General features: G+C 50.0%; 2 protein-coding genes across 5 annotated transcripts; both read right to left on the bottom strand.

Annotated features, from left to right (window-relative positions):
- Positions 1-183: 183 nt before the first annotated feature.
- LOC116443350 (lactosylceramide 4-alpha-galactosyltransferase-like) lies at positions 184-15,143 on the bottom strand. Of its 3 annotated transcripts, none has more exons than XM_032107477.1 (3): positions 15,066-15,143; positions 3,840-3,950; positions 184-1,926 (listed from the first exon to the last, which is right to left on the bottom strand). In XM_032107477.1, the coding sequence occupies exon 3, from the start codon at positions 1,921-1,923 to the stop codon at positions 790-792; it is 1,134 nt and encodes a 377-aa protein (XP_031963368.1). In that variant the 5' UTR covers positions 1,924-1,926; positions 3,840-3,950; positions 15,066-15,143; the 3' UTR covers positions 184-789. The 3 variants fall into 3 exon arrangements, with proteins under 3 accessions (XP_031963368.1, XP_031963367.1, XP_031963365.1); XM_032107476.1 differs by lacking the exon at positions 15,066-15,143 and adding an exon at positions 5,111-7,084; XM_032107474.1 differs by lacking the exons at positions 3,840-3,950; positions 15,066-15,143 and adding an exon at positions 2,502-3,822.
- On the bottom strand, positions 7,524-15,145 carry LOC116443351 (lactosylceramide 4-alpha-galactosyltransferase-like). Of its 2 annotated transcripts, none has more exons than XM_032107479.1 (2): positions 15,066-15,145; positions 7,524-9,257 (listed from the first exon to the last, which is right to left on the bottom strand). In XM_032107479.1, exon 2 carries the CDS (start codon positions 9,219-9,221, stop codon positions 8,130-8,132), a length of 1,092 nt encoding a protein of 363 aa, XP_031963370.1. In that variant the 5' UTR covers positions 9,222-9,257; positions 15,066-15,145; the 3' UTR covers positions 7,524-8,129. The 2 variants fall into 2 exon arrangements, with proteins under 2 accessions (XP_031963370.1, XP_031963369.1); XM_032107478.1 differs by lacking the exon at positions 15,066-15,145 and adding an exon at positions 9,856-9,976.
- Between the last annotated feature and the right edge of the window lie 1,068 nt (positions 15,146-16,213).

Below are 16,213 nucleotides of genomic sequence, written 5' to 3'. Positions count from 1 at the left end.
CTGTCAGTGTGAAGCCATTCCCCCTTGTCAAGAGTCTCTCTCCATCTTTCCTGTGGGCTCCCTTCAGGCACTGCAAGGCCACAGTGAGGTCACCCCAAAGCCTTCCCTTCTCCAGGCTGAACAATCCCAGTTCCCTCAGCCTTTCCTCCCAGCAGAGCTGCTCCATCCCTCTGCTCCCCTTGGTGTCCCTGCTCTGGACTGGCTCCAGCAGCTCCCTGTCCTTCCTGTGCTGGATCCCAGGGCTGGATGCAGCACTCCCTGCACCAAGGTAGGTTCAGCTTGGATGTGAGGAAAAATGTCAGCATGCTTCAGCACTGTGTGCCACAAGCTCCCCGGGGAAGTGGTGGAGTCACCATCCGTGGAAGAGCTCCAAAAAAAGAGTACACAGGGCACTTTAGGATAATGACTAGTGGGTGTGGTGATACTGAATTAAAGGTTGGACTCAATGATCTTGGAGGTCTTTTCCAACCTTCACATGCTTCTGCTATCTTATTTTTGTCGCTGGGGACACTGGTCTGAGTCCTGGACTTGGTCCTTTGACTGATGCGGACATGTCTCCCTCTGGACGTCCGCAAGGGGCTCAATATTCCAGTGAAAGGAACGTACAGGTTCTGCTGTAAATGTAAATGAAACACAAAGGATCTGAGGCAGGTATCAGGAATGGTACAAAAGCACAGAGGCGTCACACAGAAAACCTGAGCTGGGGTCTAGAAAGCAACTCTGGGGAAGGTCAAAGGCACTCGGCTTCCTTCAGTCTGGGGAGCATCCCTGCAGCCAAGGGCCCACAGGTCACACTGCACGCCTTGCCCACTCTTCAGAGTCCTGTTTCATCTTTGCATAGGTGGCGGGGCAGAACTGGGAATAGAGCTGAGCCAGCAGAGCCTGGGATGGGATCTCTAACTTGGTCCCGTGGCTCAGTTTGTTCCATATGTGCACTGCATAGGTGTGCTCAAGGAGTTTGTGAAGCTCCAAGGCACTGACTGCCTCAAACAGCTTCTTCCAGTCCTGCCAGGGAATAGGATACACAGCTTCTGGGGCAAGAGCACTCACACCTTTGCAGCTCATGGTCTTGATAGTTCTGAGGGAGCACCATTTCTTGAAGACACGAGATAGAAGCTCTGGGCCCTGGTGTCCCCAGACCCAGCCATTGTAGTTCTGCACAAAGTCCTGCATGCAAAGTTCCATGAACTCGTGCTTGGGCTTAAAGGACAGAAAAGCCCCATTCAGTACGTCTTCACTCTGGATCCCAAGGGCATTGGTGAGGTTCTGCAAGTTCTTAAGCACAATGAAGTCTGTATCCAGGTAGATGCCACCAAATTTCCACATGAGGACAATCCTGCAGGCATCAGACAGGACGGCTAAAAAATGAGGCTCCTGGTAGCGCTGCGGCTGCAAGTACCACTGTGCCAGAGGCGTTCCAGAAAAGAGCTCTGTCAAGTCCAGGGGCTGGATTTCCACGTTGGGGAAGCAGCTCAGCAAGGAGAAAGCCCAGTGCTTGGATAAGGAGGTGTTCCCTTTGGCCATGCCTTTCATGAGGACCGTGACCCTTGACCCAGGGTGTGCCCTGGCTGCTGACTCCACAGAGCATGAGAACAGGTAACTTGGGGTAGTTTGCTCTGATGTCTCCACAAAAAACACATTCCCTGTGGAAGGAGAGGGCCCAGCAGCAATGTTGAGGGAAGAAGGCACATAGTGAGCACAGCTGATTTCATCTGACAAGCCGTAGGGGTGGCCTCTGCTGTTTGGGTCCTCCCAGATGCCCCAGTGCAACTTGTGGTAGACAAAGGATACGAATGCAACGATGAGGATAAACAGAGCCCAGGGCTTGTGGCTCAGCACCACCCTGGTCAGCTTTAGGAGGCAGCTGGGCATCCTGAGCATTCTCTCTCCAGCCGGAGCCTGCTCTCCCGAGACAGCCATCATGATCTGAAAGGAAGGAAAGAAGAGAAAAACCCTGACAGGCGAGGCAGCACAGTATGAGCCTTCCTTCACAAGTGTGTCCCACCTTCACCCCAGTGCACAACAAACCCTGGGAACACCATTAGAGACCTCATCTGTCACCTCTAGAACTTCAGGTCCCTGTGAACACGAGACATGGGACACGTACACAAAGCCCCTGGCAGGAGGAAATAGGAATGCTCCTTATGACCACTCCTGGAGCCCTGCCAACAGACACTGCCCAGGGACAGGTGTTGGTCGTGAGGGGACTTGTTTTCTCCTGATACACAGCGTGCTCTTCCCCCAAAGCAAACACAAGCCTCAGTCTCCCAGGTTGCTGACCTGGCAGCTGCTGCCTTTCTAAACCAACCACCTGCCCCACTGCTGAGAGCCTGGCTCATTGTTCATGGCATTATAGCCTGGCAGGATGGATGGAGAGTGGGAAAGGAATGGATACAAGGCAGCTCTGGAGGCAGATGCAGACAAAGAAGGACAAGAACTGCCTTAGTAAAGGGAGTTCCAAGGCTGCTTCCCAACCCTGCACGGGCCACGCTGGCTCTGACCTGCTCAGCTCTGCCAGTGGATCCTGGTGGTGGACAGGCAATCCCTCCTACCCTTACTTCCTCTCTTCTTCTGGCAAAAGGGAGGGATGGAGAGGAAGAGATTATTAATGAGGCAGCAACAAACAGATAAGTCAGTCTAGCTCCATCCTCAGCGTTAGCATCAGCACTGCTGCCCTTGCCTCTCCTTAAAGTGAAGGGCAGTAGAAGCAGCACCTCCCGTGCCCACAACCGAGCCCCGAAGGCCCACGGGCAAGAGCACATGAAGAAGCAGAGAGGAAGGTTGTGGCATTAAGGACCAGAGGAAATGGCCTCAAGTTGTGCCAAGGGAGGTTAGAGTGGACATTACTCAGAATTTTACTCCTGGAAGAGTTACCAGGCCTTGGCAGAGGCTGCCCGGGAAAGTGGTGGAGCCACCATCCCTGGAGGTATTTGACAGACGTGTAGGTGTGGCACTTAGGCTTACTGGTGGACTGGGCAGAGAGAGCTTTGGGGCTGGAGCCAGGCGTCTCAAAGGTCCCTTCCATCCTAAAGGATTCCATCATTTCTCCTGCCTCCCTGAGCTCCATCTCCAAAGCCCCACGCTCCAGGACAGAAAGGTTTGGGAAACAGGAAAAGCTTTAATCCAACAGCTGTAAGCAAAGAGGCAGGGAATGGGATAGAGAACCCAGCTGACACAGCCCCATTTGTCACTGCCCCTCGATCACTGTGCCTGTGTCACATACGGAGCTTCCCCGTGGCCATTAACGACTTGTCAGCCACCCTGGGAGGCATCCAAATGTCAGAGCATGGAGCCACCAGTGTGCACCAGGCACTGGGGCCGGGGGACAGAGGAGAGGCAGCCGACAGACAAAGCATCAGCTCTGGATCCCCAGAAGGTTTTCTCCTCCTGCACAGAAATGCCAGCGTGTGCTGCCGGTGTTGTAGGCAGCAAAAACCAACCCACCCTGTCTTTTACAGACCCTTTCCATTCCCCACCCTCCACACTGCAGCGGTTGAACCCTGTAAATCATTGTTTGCCTTGCAGGCGCAAGAAGAGAAAGCGGTAGAGGCTTGGGGGGAAGTTCCTGTGCCCTAGAGGGGCAGGAAAGCGCCACTCTAACCTAACCACAAGCAAGGTTCAATGTTACTGGCGCATTTTGAGCAAAAGACAGAACTTTACTACCGTCACATCTCTGTGAAGTCAGAAATACATTTCTGCTTGTGGAGCAGGTAAGACAATGCTTTAGACACTGCATTAGCCAGTGCATTTCTTTGACAAAACAAACACAGGAAGCCTGGCTCTCCCTCTTCCTCTGAAATCACAAGCACCATTCCATAGAAACTGCAAACACTACTCACCGGTCCCTGACTTCAAGACACGTCAGAATACACTGCTCAGCTGGAGAAGAGTTTTAAGAGGTTGGGGTCTGTGAGAGTGCCTGCAACTCTATGGTCTGGCACTTCCTTCTTCTGAAATGAAGAGAGAAAAAGTCTGAATACGTGGAAAAAGACAATAAAGAAGGATGTGACATCACGCATTGAGCCAGTGAGTAGCTCATAAAGAGCATGTACGTAGTCCTGCAAAGGACCAATATAATCATAAAGAAATAGTGAAAAAAACGGCGGAAATTCAGACCCCATTGCCACTACACTTTAGACTGTGGCAGGAAAACGGCTGGTTTTGTTTTCTTCTCCTTTGCTAAGAATTCCCAGTGCTCGCGCTGCTTCTGGGGCTGCCACAGTAACTGAGCTGACCCTTCCATAGAGCTGCCTGCTCCCACCCCAAGGCCAAAGTACGGAATGCTCCTTTGGAAACATACTCTTTGGACCAAATAGTTCACTCATTCATTAGGGAATACTCCCTAATAAGCCAGGGACCTCACTGAAGGACTTTGCCACCACGTTCAGGTGTCCCTCATTCTATGACCGTTCCCCCTTGCCCCTGTGATCAAGGCTGGCTGACTTTCCCTTGCACGAGACACGCTGGCACATTCATAAAATCAAATCCCACCTTTATCAGTGCAGCCACTAAATGTAGGGTTTACTGCAATTCCCCCTCAGCTGCCTGAAAGAAATATTGCTCTGTAGCGTCCCACACCCCTCTCCTCTCCCCAGATCCTTCCATGCACAGCAGCACCATGGATGGACTCGTGACCATCCTTGTCCCAACACAGAGACTGCAGAACCGCTCTGGGCTACCCGATCTAGTGTTTCACCTCCATTCCTTTCATTCTAGCTTCCCACAGCTCAGTTTGTGCCCACTGTGTCTCCTCCCATCTCTGCATTGAACAGAGGAGAGTCTTGCTTGTGTCCTTTACCCACCCGCCTTCAGTCAGGTGTTTGCACACCCTGACCAGACACCCCAGCCGGCTCTAGTCCAAGAAAAGTCAGCAGAGCTCTCCCAGCCTCCCCTCACGCACCGTGTGCTCCAGTCCCCTTCTCACCTTAGTGGCCCTTTGCTGGATCTGCTGCAGTACGGACACGGCTCACTCATCCCGGGATCCCAGAAGCAGCACCCACCCCAGGTGTGTCTCACCAGTGCTGAGTGGTGAGCAAGGACTTGCCTAAGGGGTAGATGGATGACCCCCCATCATCCACTGCCTACATTCTCAGTGTCATCTTCTACTTACCAGGTGTCTGCTGGAATCCAACCCAGCAGACAGGAGACACTCTAGGAGGTCCCTGGAGCATGCGGAAGAGAACTTCCTGATACAACTGGCAGGCGAGCCCGGCAGGGGAGGTGTCCCATGGGATGTGCACTTTGCAAACAGAGGAGCACTGATTGGAGGTGGGGTTGCCAGAGGCCGTCTTGGGCACAGTGACCTCGACATGATTTGGTTTCAATTCTCCGTGAAGGGAGGGAGGGTGGAAGGAAGGAAGGAAAGGGGTCAGCACCTTGGACTTCTGGAGGACAGGCTTTGGTCTGTTCAGGACACTGGTTGAGAGAATCCCTTGGGAAGCAGTCCTGAGGGGCCAAGGGGCCCAGGAAGGCTGGACATTCCTCAGGAAGGAGGTCTTATAGGCAGAGTAGGAGCTCTTCCCAGTGTGCTGTAAACTGGTTCAGGGAAGGCTGGCCTGGCTGAACAGCAAACTTCCACTGGGATTCAGGGAAGAACAGAGAGTTTAGCAGCTCTGGAAGAAGGGGCAGGCAACTCAGCAAGACTACAAGGATGTCATGAGCTTAACCAGAGAGAAAACGAGAAAAGTAAAACTCCAGCTAGAAGTCAATCTGCCCCCATCATAAAAGTTCAGAAAAAAATGCTTTTCAAACACCTTAATAACAAAAGGAGACCAAGGAGATTCTCCATCCTTTATTGCATGCTGGGGTGGGAACATTGCCTCCAGGGATGAGGAAAGGGCTGAGGTACTCAATGCCTTCTTGACCTCAGCCTTTAACCAAAAGCCCAGTTATCCTCAGGATATCCAGCCCGCTGAGCTGGAAGACAGAAACAGGGAGCAGAATGAAGTCCCCACACTGCAGGAGGAAGCTGTTAGTGAGCTGCTGTGCTGCCTAGACATGCACAAGTCTAGGGAGATGCCATCCTTCCTCCTAAGGCTATGGAGGGAGCTGGTGAAGCAGCTCACAAAACTCCGCTCTCCATCGCTTATCAGCAGTCCTGGTTAACTGGAGAGCTCCTGGGTGACTGGACGTGGGCCAACGTGACACCCATCTGTGAGAAGGCTTGGAAGGACAACTGGGAGAACCACAGGCCTGTTAGCCTGACCTCAGTGCCAGGGAAGGGCATGGAAGAGATTACCTTGAGTGCAATCACACGATGTGTGCTGCACCACTGGGGCATCAGGCCCAGTCAGCATGGGTTCAAGCAGGTCCTGCTTGGCTGACCCAATCTCCTCCTATGAAAACCTAATGGATGGGGAAAGGCTATGGGTGTCGTGTACCTGGGCCTTCAGTAAAGCCTTTGATCACTGTCTCCCACAGTGTTCTCCTGGAGAGCATTGTGCTGGCAGCCCACGGCTTTAGCAGGTTCCCCGTTTGCTGAGGAAAAGCTGCCTGGATGGCCAAGCACAGAGAGTGGTGGAGGAGTTAATCCAGCTGGCAGTGGGTCACTGGTGCTGTGCCCCAGGGCCCACTTTCAGGGCCAGTCCTGTTTCATATCTTTGAGGTTCAACAAGGCCAAGTGCGGGGTCCTGCCCCTGGGTCACAACAACCCCCAGCAGCTCCAGGCTGGGGAAGAGTGGCTGGAAGGAGCCCCAGAGGAAAGGGCCTGGGGCTGCTGGTCCACAGCGTGTGCCCAGATGGGCAAGAAGGCCAATGGCTCCTGGGCTGGGTCAGCAACAGTGTGGCCAGCAGGACCAGGGCAGTGGCTGTCCCCCTGTCATGGGCACTGGTGAGGCCTCACCCCAAGTGCTGTGTCCTGTTCTGGGCCTGTCACTGCAAGATGGACACTGAGGGGCTGGAGTGAGTCTGGGGAAGGGAACGGAGCTGGGGAAGGGGCTGGAGCACAAGTCTGATGAGGAGCGGCTCAGGGAGCTGGGGGTGTTTAACCGGGAGGAGAAGAGGCTCAGGGCGGACCCTCTCACTCTCTACAGCTCCCTGACAGGAGGGTGCAGCCAGGGGGGTGTCAGGCTCTGCTCCCAGGGAACAAGGGACAGGACGAGGGGAAACGAAAAGAAGGGTTTGGGTTGGAAAGGACGGTAAAGATCATCTCGTTCCACGGCTCCCTGCCATGGGCAGGGACACCTTCCACTATTATCCCAGGTGTCTCAGAGTCCCATCCAGCCTGGCCTTGGACACTGCCAGGAATGGGGCAGCCACAGCTTCTCTGGGCAACGTGCACCAGGGCCTCAGCACCCTCACTGGGAACAATTTCTGCCTCATATGCAATCTAAACCTGCTCTCTGTCAGTGTGAAGCCATTCCCCCTTGTCAAGAGTCTCTCTCCATCTTTCCTGTGGGCTCCCTTCAGGCACTGCAAGGCCACAGTGAGGTCACCCCAAAGCCTTCCCTTCTCCAGGCTGAACAATCCCAGTTCCCTCAGCCTTTCCTCCCAGCAGAGCTGCTCCATCCCTCTGCTCCCCTTGGTGTCCCTGCTCTGGACTGGCTCCAGCAGCTCCCTGTCCTTCCTGTGCTGGATCCCAGGGCTGGATGCAGCACTCCCTGCACCAAGGTAGGTTCAGCTTGGATGTGAGGAAAAATGTCAGCATGCTTCAGCACTGTGTGCCACAAGCTCCCCGGGGAAGTGGTGGAGTCACCATCCGTGGAAGTGCTCCAAAAAATGAGTACACAGGGCACTTTGGGATAATGACTAGTGGGTGTGGTGATACTGAATTAAAGGTTGGACTCAGTGATCTTGGAGGTCTTTTCCAACCTTCACATGCTTCTGTGATCTTATTTTTGTCGCTGGGGACACTGGTCTGAGTCCTGGACTTGGTCCTTTGACTGATGCGGACATGTCTCCCTCTGGACGTCCGCAAGGGGCTCAATATTCCAGTGAAAGGAACGTACAGGTTCTGCTGTAAATGTAAATGAAACACAAAGGATCTGAGGCAGGTATCAGGAATGGTACAAAAGCACAGAGGCGTCACACAGAAAACCTGAGCTGGGGTCTAGAAAGCAACTCTGGGGAAGGTCAAAGGCACTCGGCTTCCTTCAGTCTGGGGAGCATCCCTGCAGCCAAGGGCCCACAGGTCACACTGCACGCCTTGCCCACTCTTCAGAGTCCTGTTTCATCTTTGCATAGGTGGCGGGGCAGAACTGGGAATAGAGCTGAGCCAGCGGAGCCTGGGATGGGATCTCTAACTTGGTCCCGTGGCTCAGTTTGTTCCATATGTGCACTGCATAGGTGTGCTCAAGGAGTTTGTGAAGCTCCAAGGTACTGCCTGCCTCAAACAGCTTCTTCCAGTCCTGCCAGGGAATAGGATACACAGCTTCTGGGGCAAGAGCACTCACACCTTTGCAGCTCATGGTCTTGATAGTTCTGAGGGAGCACCATTTCTTGAAGACACGAGTTAGGAGCTCTGGGCCCTGGCGCCCCCAGACCCAGCCATTGTAGTTCTGCACAAAGTCCTGCATGCAAAGTTCCATGAACTCGTGCTTGGGCTTAAAGGACAGAAAAGCCCCATTCAGTACGTCTTCACTCTGGATCCCAAGGGCATTGGTGAGGTTCTGCAAGTTCTTAAGCACAATGAAGTCTGTATCCAGGTAGATGCCACCAAATTTCCACATGAGGACAATCCTGCAGGCATCAGACAGGACGGCAAAATAATGAGGCTCCCAGTGCCTCAGAGGCCACAAGTACCACTGTGCCAGAGGCGTTCCAGAAAAGAGCTCTGTCAAGTCCAGGGGCTGGATTTCCACGTTGGGGAAGCAGCTCAGCAAGGAGAAAGCCCAGTGCTTGGATAAGGAGGTGTTCCCTTTGGCCACACCTTTCATGAGCACCTTGACTCTTGACCCAGGGTGTGCCCTGGCTGCTGACTCCACAGAGCATGAGAACAGGTAACTTGGGGTAGTTTGCTCTGATGTCTCCACAAAAAACACATTCCCTGTGGAAGGAGAGGGCCCAGCAGCAATGTTGAGGGAAGAAGGCACATAGTGAGCACAGCTGATTTCAGCTGACAAGCCGTAGGGGTGGCCTCTGCTCTTTAGGTCCTCCCAGATGCCCAAGTGCAACTTGATGTAGGCGAAGGATACGAATATAAAGATGAGGATAAACAGTGCCCAGGGCTTGTGGCTCAGCACCACCCTGGTCAGCTTTAGGAGGCAGCTGGGCATCCTGAGCATTCTCTCTCCAGCCAGAGCCTGCTCTCCTGAGACACCCTGAAGGGAAGGAAAGAGAAAACCTGACAGACGAGGCATCACAGTATGAGTCTTTCTTCACAGGTGTGTCCCACCTTCACCGCAGTGCAAAACAAACCCTGGGAACACCATTAGAGACCTCATCTGTTGCCCTCTAGAACTTGCCGTCATTCTGAACATAAAACACGTATTCAAGAAACTCTGGCAGGAGGAAACCAATCAAGCAGGGAACAGGACAAAGAACCCAGCTGGCACAATCCTGATGACAAAACTCATTTTCCCCTTGATCACTGTGTGGGGGTCACATATGGAGCTTCTCATGTGCCCTGAAAATGGCTTGTCAGATGCACTGGGACTTGGGCAACAGAGGAGAGGAAGCCGATACACAGATGATCGGTTCTGGATCCCCAGAAGGTTTTCTCCTCCCACACAGAAATGCCAGCGTGTGCTGCCAGTGCTACAGGCAGCAAATACCAACCCACCCTTTTACAGACCTACCACTCCACTCTCCACACCCCACCTTGCTGAACCCTGTAAATCACTTTTTAAGCTGTAGAAGACAATGTGGCACAAGCTTGGTGGGACAGAGATAGAGCTGTAGAGAAGGCCGGAAACTCACCTGTCCCTGCTTTCAAGAAACCACAGAATTCCCTGCTCAGCTGGAAAAGATATTTAAGACATTAAAGTCTATGAGCATGCCTACAGCTCTACGGTCTGGCACTTCCTTCTTCTAAAAAGGAAGGGTGAGAAATGGAGTCCGAGCACAGGTGGAAAAAAAACGGGGAGGATGTGACATCATTCATCTGTACTGAGTAGGTGATACAAAGGTCACACAGAGCCACTGCGAACAAACTGTTAGTTATAAAGTAATAAAAAAAGAAAAAAAAGAGGAAATTGAAACCCCACTGTTGGGATACTTTAGACTGTGGCAGGAAAATGGCTGGTTTTGTTTTCTTCTCCTTTGCTAAGAATTCCCAGTGCTCGCGCTGCTTCTGGGGCTGCCACAGTAACTGAGCTGACCCTTCCATAGGGCTGCCTGCTCCCACCCCTAGGCCAAAGTACGGAATGCTCCTTTGGAAACACACTCTTTGGACCAAACACTTCACTCATTCATTAGGGAATACTCCCTAATAAGCCAGGGACCTCACTGAAGGACTTTGCCACCACGTTCAGGTGTCCCTCATTCTATGACTCTTCCCCCTTGCCCCTGTGATCAAGGCTGGCTGACTTTCCCTTGCACGAGACACGCTGGCACATTCATAAAATCAAATCCCACCTTTATCAGTGCAGCCACTAAATGTAGGGTTTACTGCAATTCCCCCTCAGCTGCCTGAAAGAAATATTGCTCTGTAGCGTCCCACACCCCTCTCCTCTCCCCAGATCCTTCCATGCACAGCAGCACCATGGATGGACTCATGACCATCCTTGTCCCAGCACAGAGACTGCAGAACCGCTCTGGGCTACCCGATCCAGTGTTTCACCTCCATTCCTTTCATTCTAGCTTCCCACAGCTCAATTTGTGCCCACTGTGTCTCCTCCCATCTCTGCATTGAACAGAGGAGAGTCTTGCTTGTGTCCTTTACCCACCCGCCTTCAGTCAGGTGTTTGCACACCCTGACCAGACACCCCAGCCGGCTCTAGTCCAAGAAAAGTCAGCAGAGCTCTCCCAGCCTCCCCTCACGCACCGTGTGCTCCAGTCCCCTTCTCACCTTAGTGGCCCTTTGCTGGATCTGCTGCAGTACGGACACGGCTCACTCATCCCGGGATCCCAGAAGCAGCACCCACCCCAGGTGTGTCTCACCAGTGCTGAGTGATGGGCGAGGATCACTCCCCATGACCTTGCAGGCCATGCTCCACAGGCTGTGGGGCCATCTGCTGGCTTCTGGTCCAGGGAACCACCAGGCCCTTTTCTGCCCAGATGCTTTCCAGCAAAATACTGCCTATCATTTTCATGGCCTTGCTTACTAAATTTAAAAGCCAAGTTAACCAATACAGGGCTTGAAAGTAACAAACAAAAAATGTGTCCAAACAAGAATTGCAAAATGCACAGGGACACCTCACTGCACAAGGTAAAGGCTGAAATTGAAATACCATTAAGGATCCCTTGTTCCAAGCACAGAAGGGATAAAACAAAGGAAACAAACACAGGGCTGCCTCTGCAGATGATCTTGTAACTCCACCATGCAAGGACTGCCACCAGTCTGCTGCCGCTGGATCAGCACATGCTCACATGCGTTCAGTGCAGCCTGCTCTGAGCAAAGTGACTTCCTGCCCTACATGAATAACTGTGCTTCACTGGTATTTCCTTGGTAGCAAAACCACAGACAGGAAGAAAGGGAAACAACCCAAACTAGATGATAATTGAATGATTGAATGATGGTACAGCATGAATTGTGCAGGAAACCAACTTACATGAAGCCAAAAATCATCCTGCATTCCTGCAATCCTCTACTTTCCGAACTGTAACAGCAGATATTCAGAAGTCCCTGAAAGCTGGCAAATTATTCCTAATAGGAAAAAGTGTGCATTATTGAGTGATATTCTTATAAGAGATCATATGATCTTCATGACAGTTCAAACAGTGATAACAAATGGCAAGAAATGAACTGTAAAAATTTTTTAAGGGCATGCATTTAGTGATATCAGAGAATGAAATGTAACATTCTCAGTTTGCACGGAAAGCAATTAGAATTGTTTTTACATAATTATAGTAGACCTGTGTAATTCTCAGAGTATGAGTTCTGTAGAAGGTTTTAGAACCACCAGGCCTAAATCTTAGTGTACCAAGTAAAAACAAGTGTTTTAGCCAGAGGTGATCAGACGATTATAGGAAAACCATAGTTGTCCATATTGCAGAAATGCAGGTGTTGTTTCAAAAACAGAATATAAACTGAGCATGTGAATAAGGACTTCGCTATTGTTTCCCTTCTAGGATTTAATTGATACAGCTAATACCTAGGTAATTAGGAGATTCAGCATATGAAGCTGGATAGGCATGCAAATTAGCAGGACATTACAGGAAAGAGGGTGCAAAGGGATGATCTAGCTATTAGCAAATATATGTGTATCTATAGATACATCATATACTACTAAATAAAATGGATTTGCAATGTAATTCTTTGTTGCCCCTCAGAACATGCAGAGAAACTAGAGGTGGGTTTGCATCTTAAACTGGGCAAGACGCTTTAGTTGATCCCAGCATTTTCCAGCAATAGCTGTGCCCTCTAGTGGCCAAGTCAACTGTCATTCCTGCAGTTCTGGGCACTAAAAATCCCCGTCTGGGTTTAAGGAAAGCTCTGCTGGGGTAGCAAAGCAGAGGGTGGCAAGGGACCCAGCGCTGGAGGAGTCACACCTGGGGCCGGCTGGAGGATCTGGTACACCTGAGGTCAGCCAGAATTTGTCATGAACATCCAGTCTTCACGGGCTAAATGAAAGTACACCATAGTATAGCTTCACTTCTTTCTTTGTTTTTTTACTGCTTGTTGTTGTTGTGTATTTTTATCAAGACTTCAACTCCTTTATGGCATTAAACTACACAAAAGCTATGTTTGAATGTACATCCAGCACAAACGCAGCAACACAGCTCTGGTCAGCCTTGGAAAAAGTGTTTGCACCAGCCCCTGTTGTGTTCAGGGGAGCAAACCAAATACCCTTGAGTTTAGTGATGTCCTTTCAGGCAAATGTGTGGACATTGGAACTGCAAAACACCGGAGGGGGTATTTGTAAATTTGCTACAAATTCAGTAATAAAACAGAGAGGAGAGGACAAGGTCCAGCAAAATACTGCTGTATACCCAGGTAGCTGCTAAGGGTCTGGAACAATAAATATCATCTATCACAAGCAGCCTGAGAGAAATATTTTGGGCACCCACCAGAAAGCAGCTGAAGATCTCCATTTTCTCCAGATTTACATTACTAATGAGAGTAGAAGAGGTGAGACTTGACAATAACAGCATTCAGCAGGTGACTAATCAGTCTGCTAGAAATAGAAACACAGAGTGGTGCCCACCAGGGATGAATCCACCAGCAAATTCCCCTATAGTATTTAGGGGAATTAGTTTTTAGTATTTTACCAACAGCTTCAGAGCTCCTCCTCCTGAACCCAGAGAGGACGGCAGACCGAGCACGTGTGAATGTTTGAGGTAAGAAGAGAGCAAATATTGTAAATGTAGTATATTAGACCAATAAAATACTGCAGCTGAAGGCAGAGGACATTTATGGCACCTGTCTTAACTGTATCTTCTGTATTAATCACAACTTCACCTTTCCAGAATGAACCCTGCAAGATCCAATTCACTTACAGTGGATTTAGAACTAAATTTTCTCCTGAAATAAAAGAAAAGAGTATAAACACCCTCTTGTATAGCTGTAATGAAATACTGGATAGACACTCTATGGGATAAGATGCATTAAAAGCAAGCCACAGCAAAGAGAGAATGAGATTAGCAAGTTTCTACAAAAAAATAAACAGATTGAGGGAAGAAATGATATGGCAGTTTTAACAGCCACTGATTCCCAGATCACTGTACACAAAGCAACCACAGATGTGATGGCATCTTACTGAAGCTATCCAGAAAAAAATATCTACAGACTCTGTTAATTTGCAATAGAAAATATCAATGATGTACCTAAGTAATGATCACAAACAGAAAAGCACGTAGCCAGACATGGCAGCATCATCACGTTTCAATTCAGCCTCCCTAAATACAATAAGCAGTAGCCCAAGATGAATGGAAAACTGTCAGTAATGCTGTTACACTTAGTAGGAAATTTGTGGGCTCAGGTTTGTCAAGGAGGACCTGCCTCTCATGAACATGTGCTGGCTGGGCTTGGCCCCCTGGTTGGTCACGCTCACTATGACCTGTTCCATAGTCTGCCTTGGTATCAAGGTCAGGCTCATGGGCCTGTGGCTCTCCAGATCCTCCTTTCAGCCTTCTTGTAGATGGGTGTCACATTGGCTAACCCCCAGTCCTCTGGGACTTTCCCAGTTCACAAGGGCTGCCAGTAAATGATGGAGAGCAGCTCAGTGAGTTTGTCCACCTGCTCCCTCAGTCTCCTTGAGTGGATCCCACCCAGCCCCGTAGACTTGTGCACTTTTAAGTGGAGCAGCAGGTCACTGTTTCCTCCTGGACTACAGGGGGTTATCCTGTCCCTATCTTCCAGCTCAGGGGGCTTGACACCCTGATAATAACTGGTCTTTCAGTTAAAGACTGAAGCAAAGAAGTCATCAAGTATGTCAGCCTTTTCCTCATCCTTGGTGGCAGTGTTTCCCCTCTTATCCGGTAAAGGATGGAGAGTCTCCTTGGCTCTCTAGTATAAATGCATTTGGAAAAAAAATTTTTGTTATCTCCTGTGGCACTTGCCAGATTAAATTCTACCTGGGTCTTTGGCCTTTCTAACTTTCTCCCTGCATAACCTAATGATACCCTTGTAATCCTCCTGAGCCACTTCCCCCTTATTCCAAAGCTGGTAATTTTTTTTTTCCCCCTTGAGTTCAGTCAGAAGCTCCCTGTTCATCCAGGCCAGTCTCCTTCCCTGCTGGCTTGTCTTATATCATACTGGGATGGCCTGTTCCTGTGCCTTTCAGATGTTCTTCTTGAAGAATGTCCAGCCTTCCTGCACCCTTTGCCCCTCAGGACTGCTTCCCAAGGGACTGTCTCAACCAGTCCCCTGAACAGGCCAAAGTCTGGAAGTCCAAGGTAGAAGTTTTTAAGAACTGAAAACTCATTTCAAGACTACTATGCTCAAGATAGACTCCAATCATCACATCTCCCACCAGCCCTTCTCTGTTCACAAACAGCAGGGCCCAGCATTCCCAAGTTCCTCTTACCTGTAGCTAGATGCAGAAATTAATTTTAGGTTGTTTCAAAGTGATCTCTGAACTCCCTTCCAGTCTCATTCCCTACTGATCTTCTGTCTCTCTAGCAGGCTTCATGTTCCTTCTGCAACAGGAAAAAAAAAAGGATTAATAATATTTGTAGCTTTACTATCTTTTGAAAATTGCTTTCAAACAGTGTTTTCTACAGTCTTGTGGTGTTGCTGTATTTAACTTGCCAGACCTCATGTGCCTACTTTATTTTCCCCCTGGATACAAATGCCATTTTGAAGAGTGCTTTATACTTCTCATACTTCTGCCAGCATATTACAGGATGCTGTTTGGCTTTATCATTATACACAAATTTAAATGTCAAGACCTCAGCTTGGGCTGTAATGGCAGGGTGTAGCTGAGTGACCTCTTCCTGCAGTTGTCTCTTCTGGACTCTGCCTGATTTCCAGGAATGGTTATAAAGAATAAAAACAGAGACCATGAGCCAGGTGAACAAGGGAATGGTCACAATCACTTGAGAGAGATGAACCTGAAGTACCTATAAAAGACTAAAGGGCTGATGTTCATAAATGGCATATCCAAACAGAGCATGGAGAGAGCTTTGCTTCCCCTCTTCTCTCCTGCTGAGGACACACCAGCCCTAGCCAGAGCTCAGTCCCCAGCATATATCAGATTAAGATAGGTAACTGCAACTTTCCCACAAGAATCTACTTTGCACTATGGCCTTCCCAAACTACACATTTTGGGAGGAGGGAGATGAAACAAGGAGGAGAATAACAAGGGGGAAAAAAGAGCGCTACTGAGCATTACTCCTTACTGTCCTGGATGCCCCCAACACGAGAGCTCCTGGCACAGGAGAGCTCTCAGGCAGCACAGAGAAAATAATCATCCTTCTATCACTTCCCAGGAGACCAGGTCCAAGATTACCTTCCTAATCCTTCCATGCTCCTCTTCTGCTGCACTGGCCAGTTCTGCATCTTCAGCCCCACCCCTGCCTTCCCCCTTGAGGTACAGCACCCATGTACCAGCTAACCTTCCTGAGCTCAAGGACAGAGGAGACATGGCATGAAATAAGCTGTATAAATGCACAGTTTAATTGAAGGGCACTGCCATCAATGTGGCAACACCTTCCTCAGAAGTGCCTGGCTCTT

This window comes from Corvus moneduloides, chromosome 4 (assembly GCF_009650955.1).
Source record: "Corvus moneduloides isolate bCorMon1 chromosome 4, bCorMon1.pri, whole genome shotgun sequence".
Classification (NCBI taxonomy): Eukaryota; Metazoa; Chordata; class Aves; order Passeriformes; family Corvidae; genus Corvus; species Corvus moneduloides.
Note: the sequence above shows the minus strand (reverse complement) of the source record. Positions and strands in the feature narration are given on the sequence as shown.

Excerpts from the sequence above, each read along its gene's own strand:
- LOC116443350 (XM_032107474.1), bottom strand. The coding sequence starts at position 2,762 with ATGTGCTCTTGCCCGTGGGCCTTCGGGGCTCGGTTGTGGGCACGGGAG. Across the intron at positions 1,927-2,501 it reads CCACTGGCAGAGCTGAGCAG|ATCATGATGGCTGTCTCGGG; the intron begins GTCAGAGCCAGC and ends CCTTCCTTTCAG.
- LOC116443351 (XM_032107479.1), bottom strand. The coding sequence starts at position 9,221 with ATGCTCAGGATGCCCAGCTGCCTCCTAAAGCTGACCAGGGTGGTGCTG.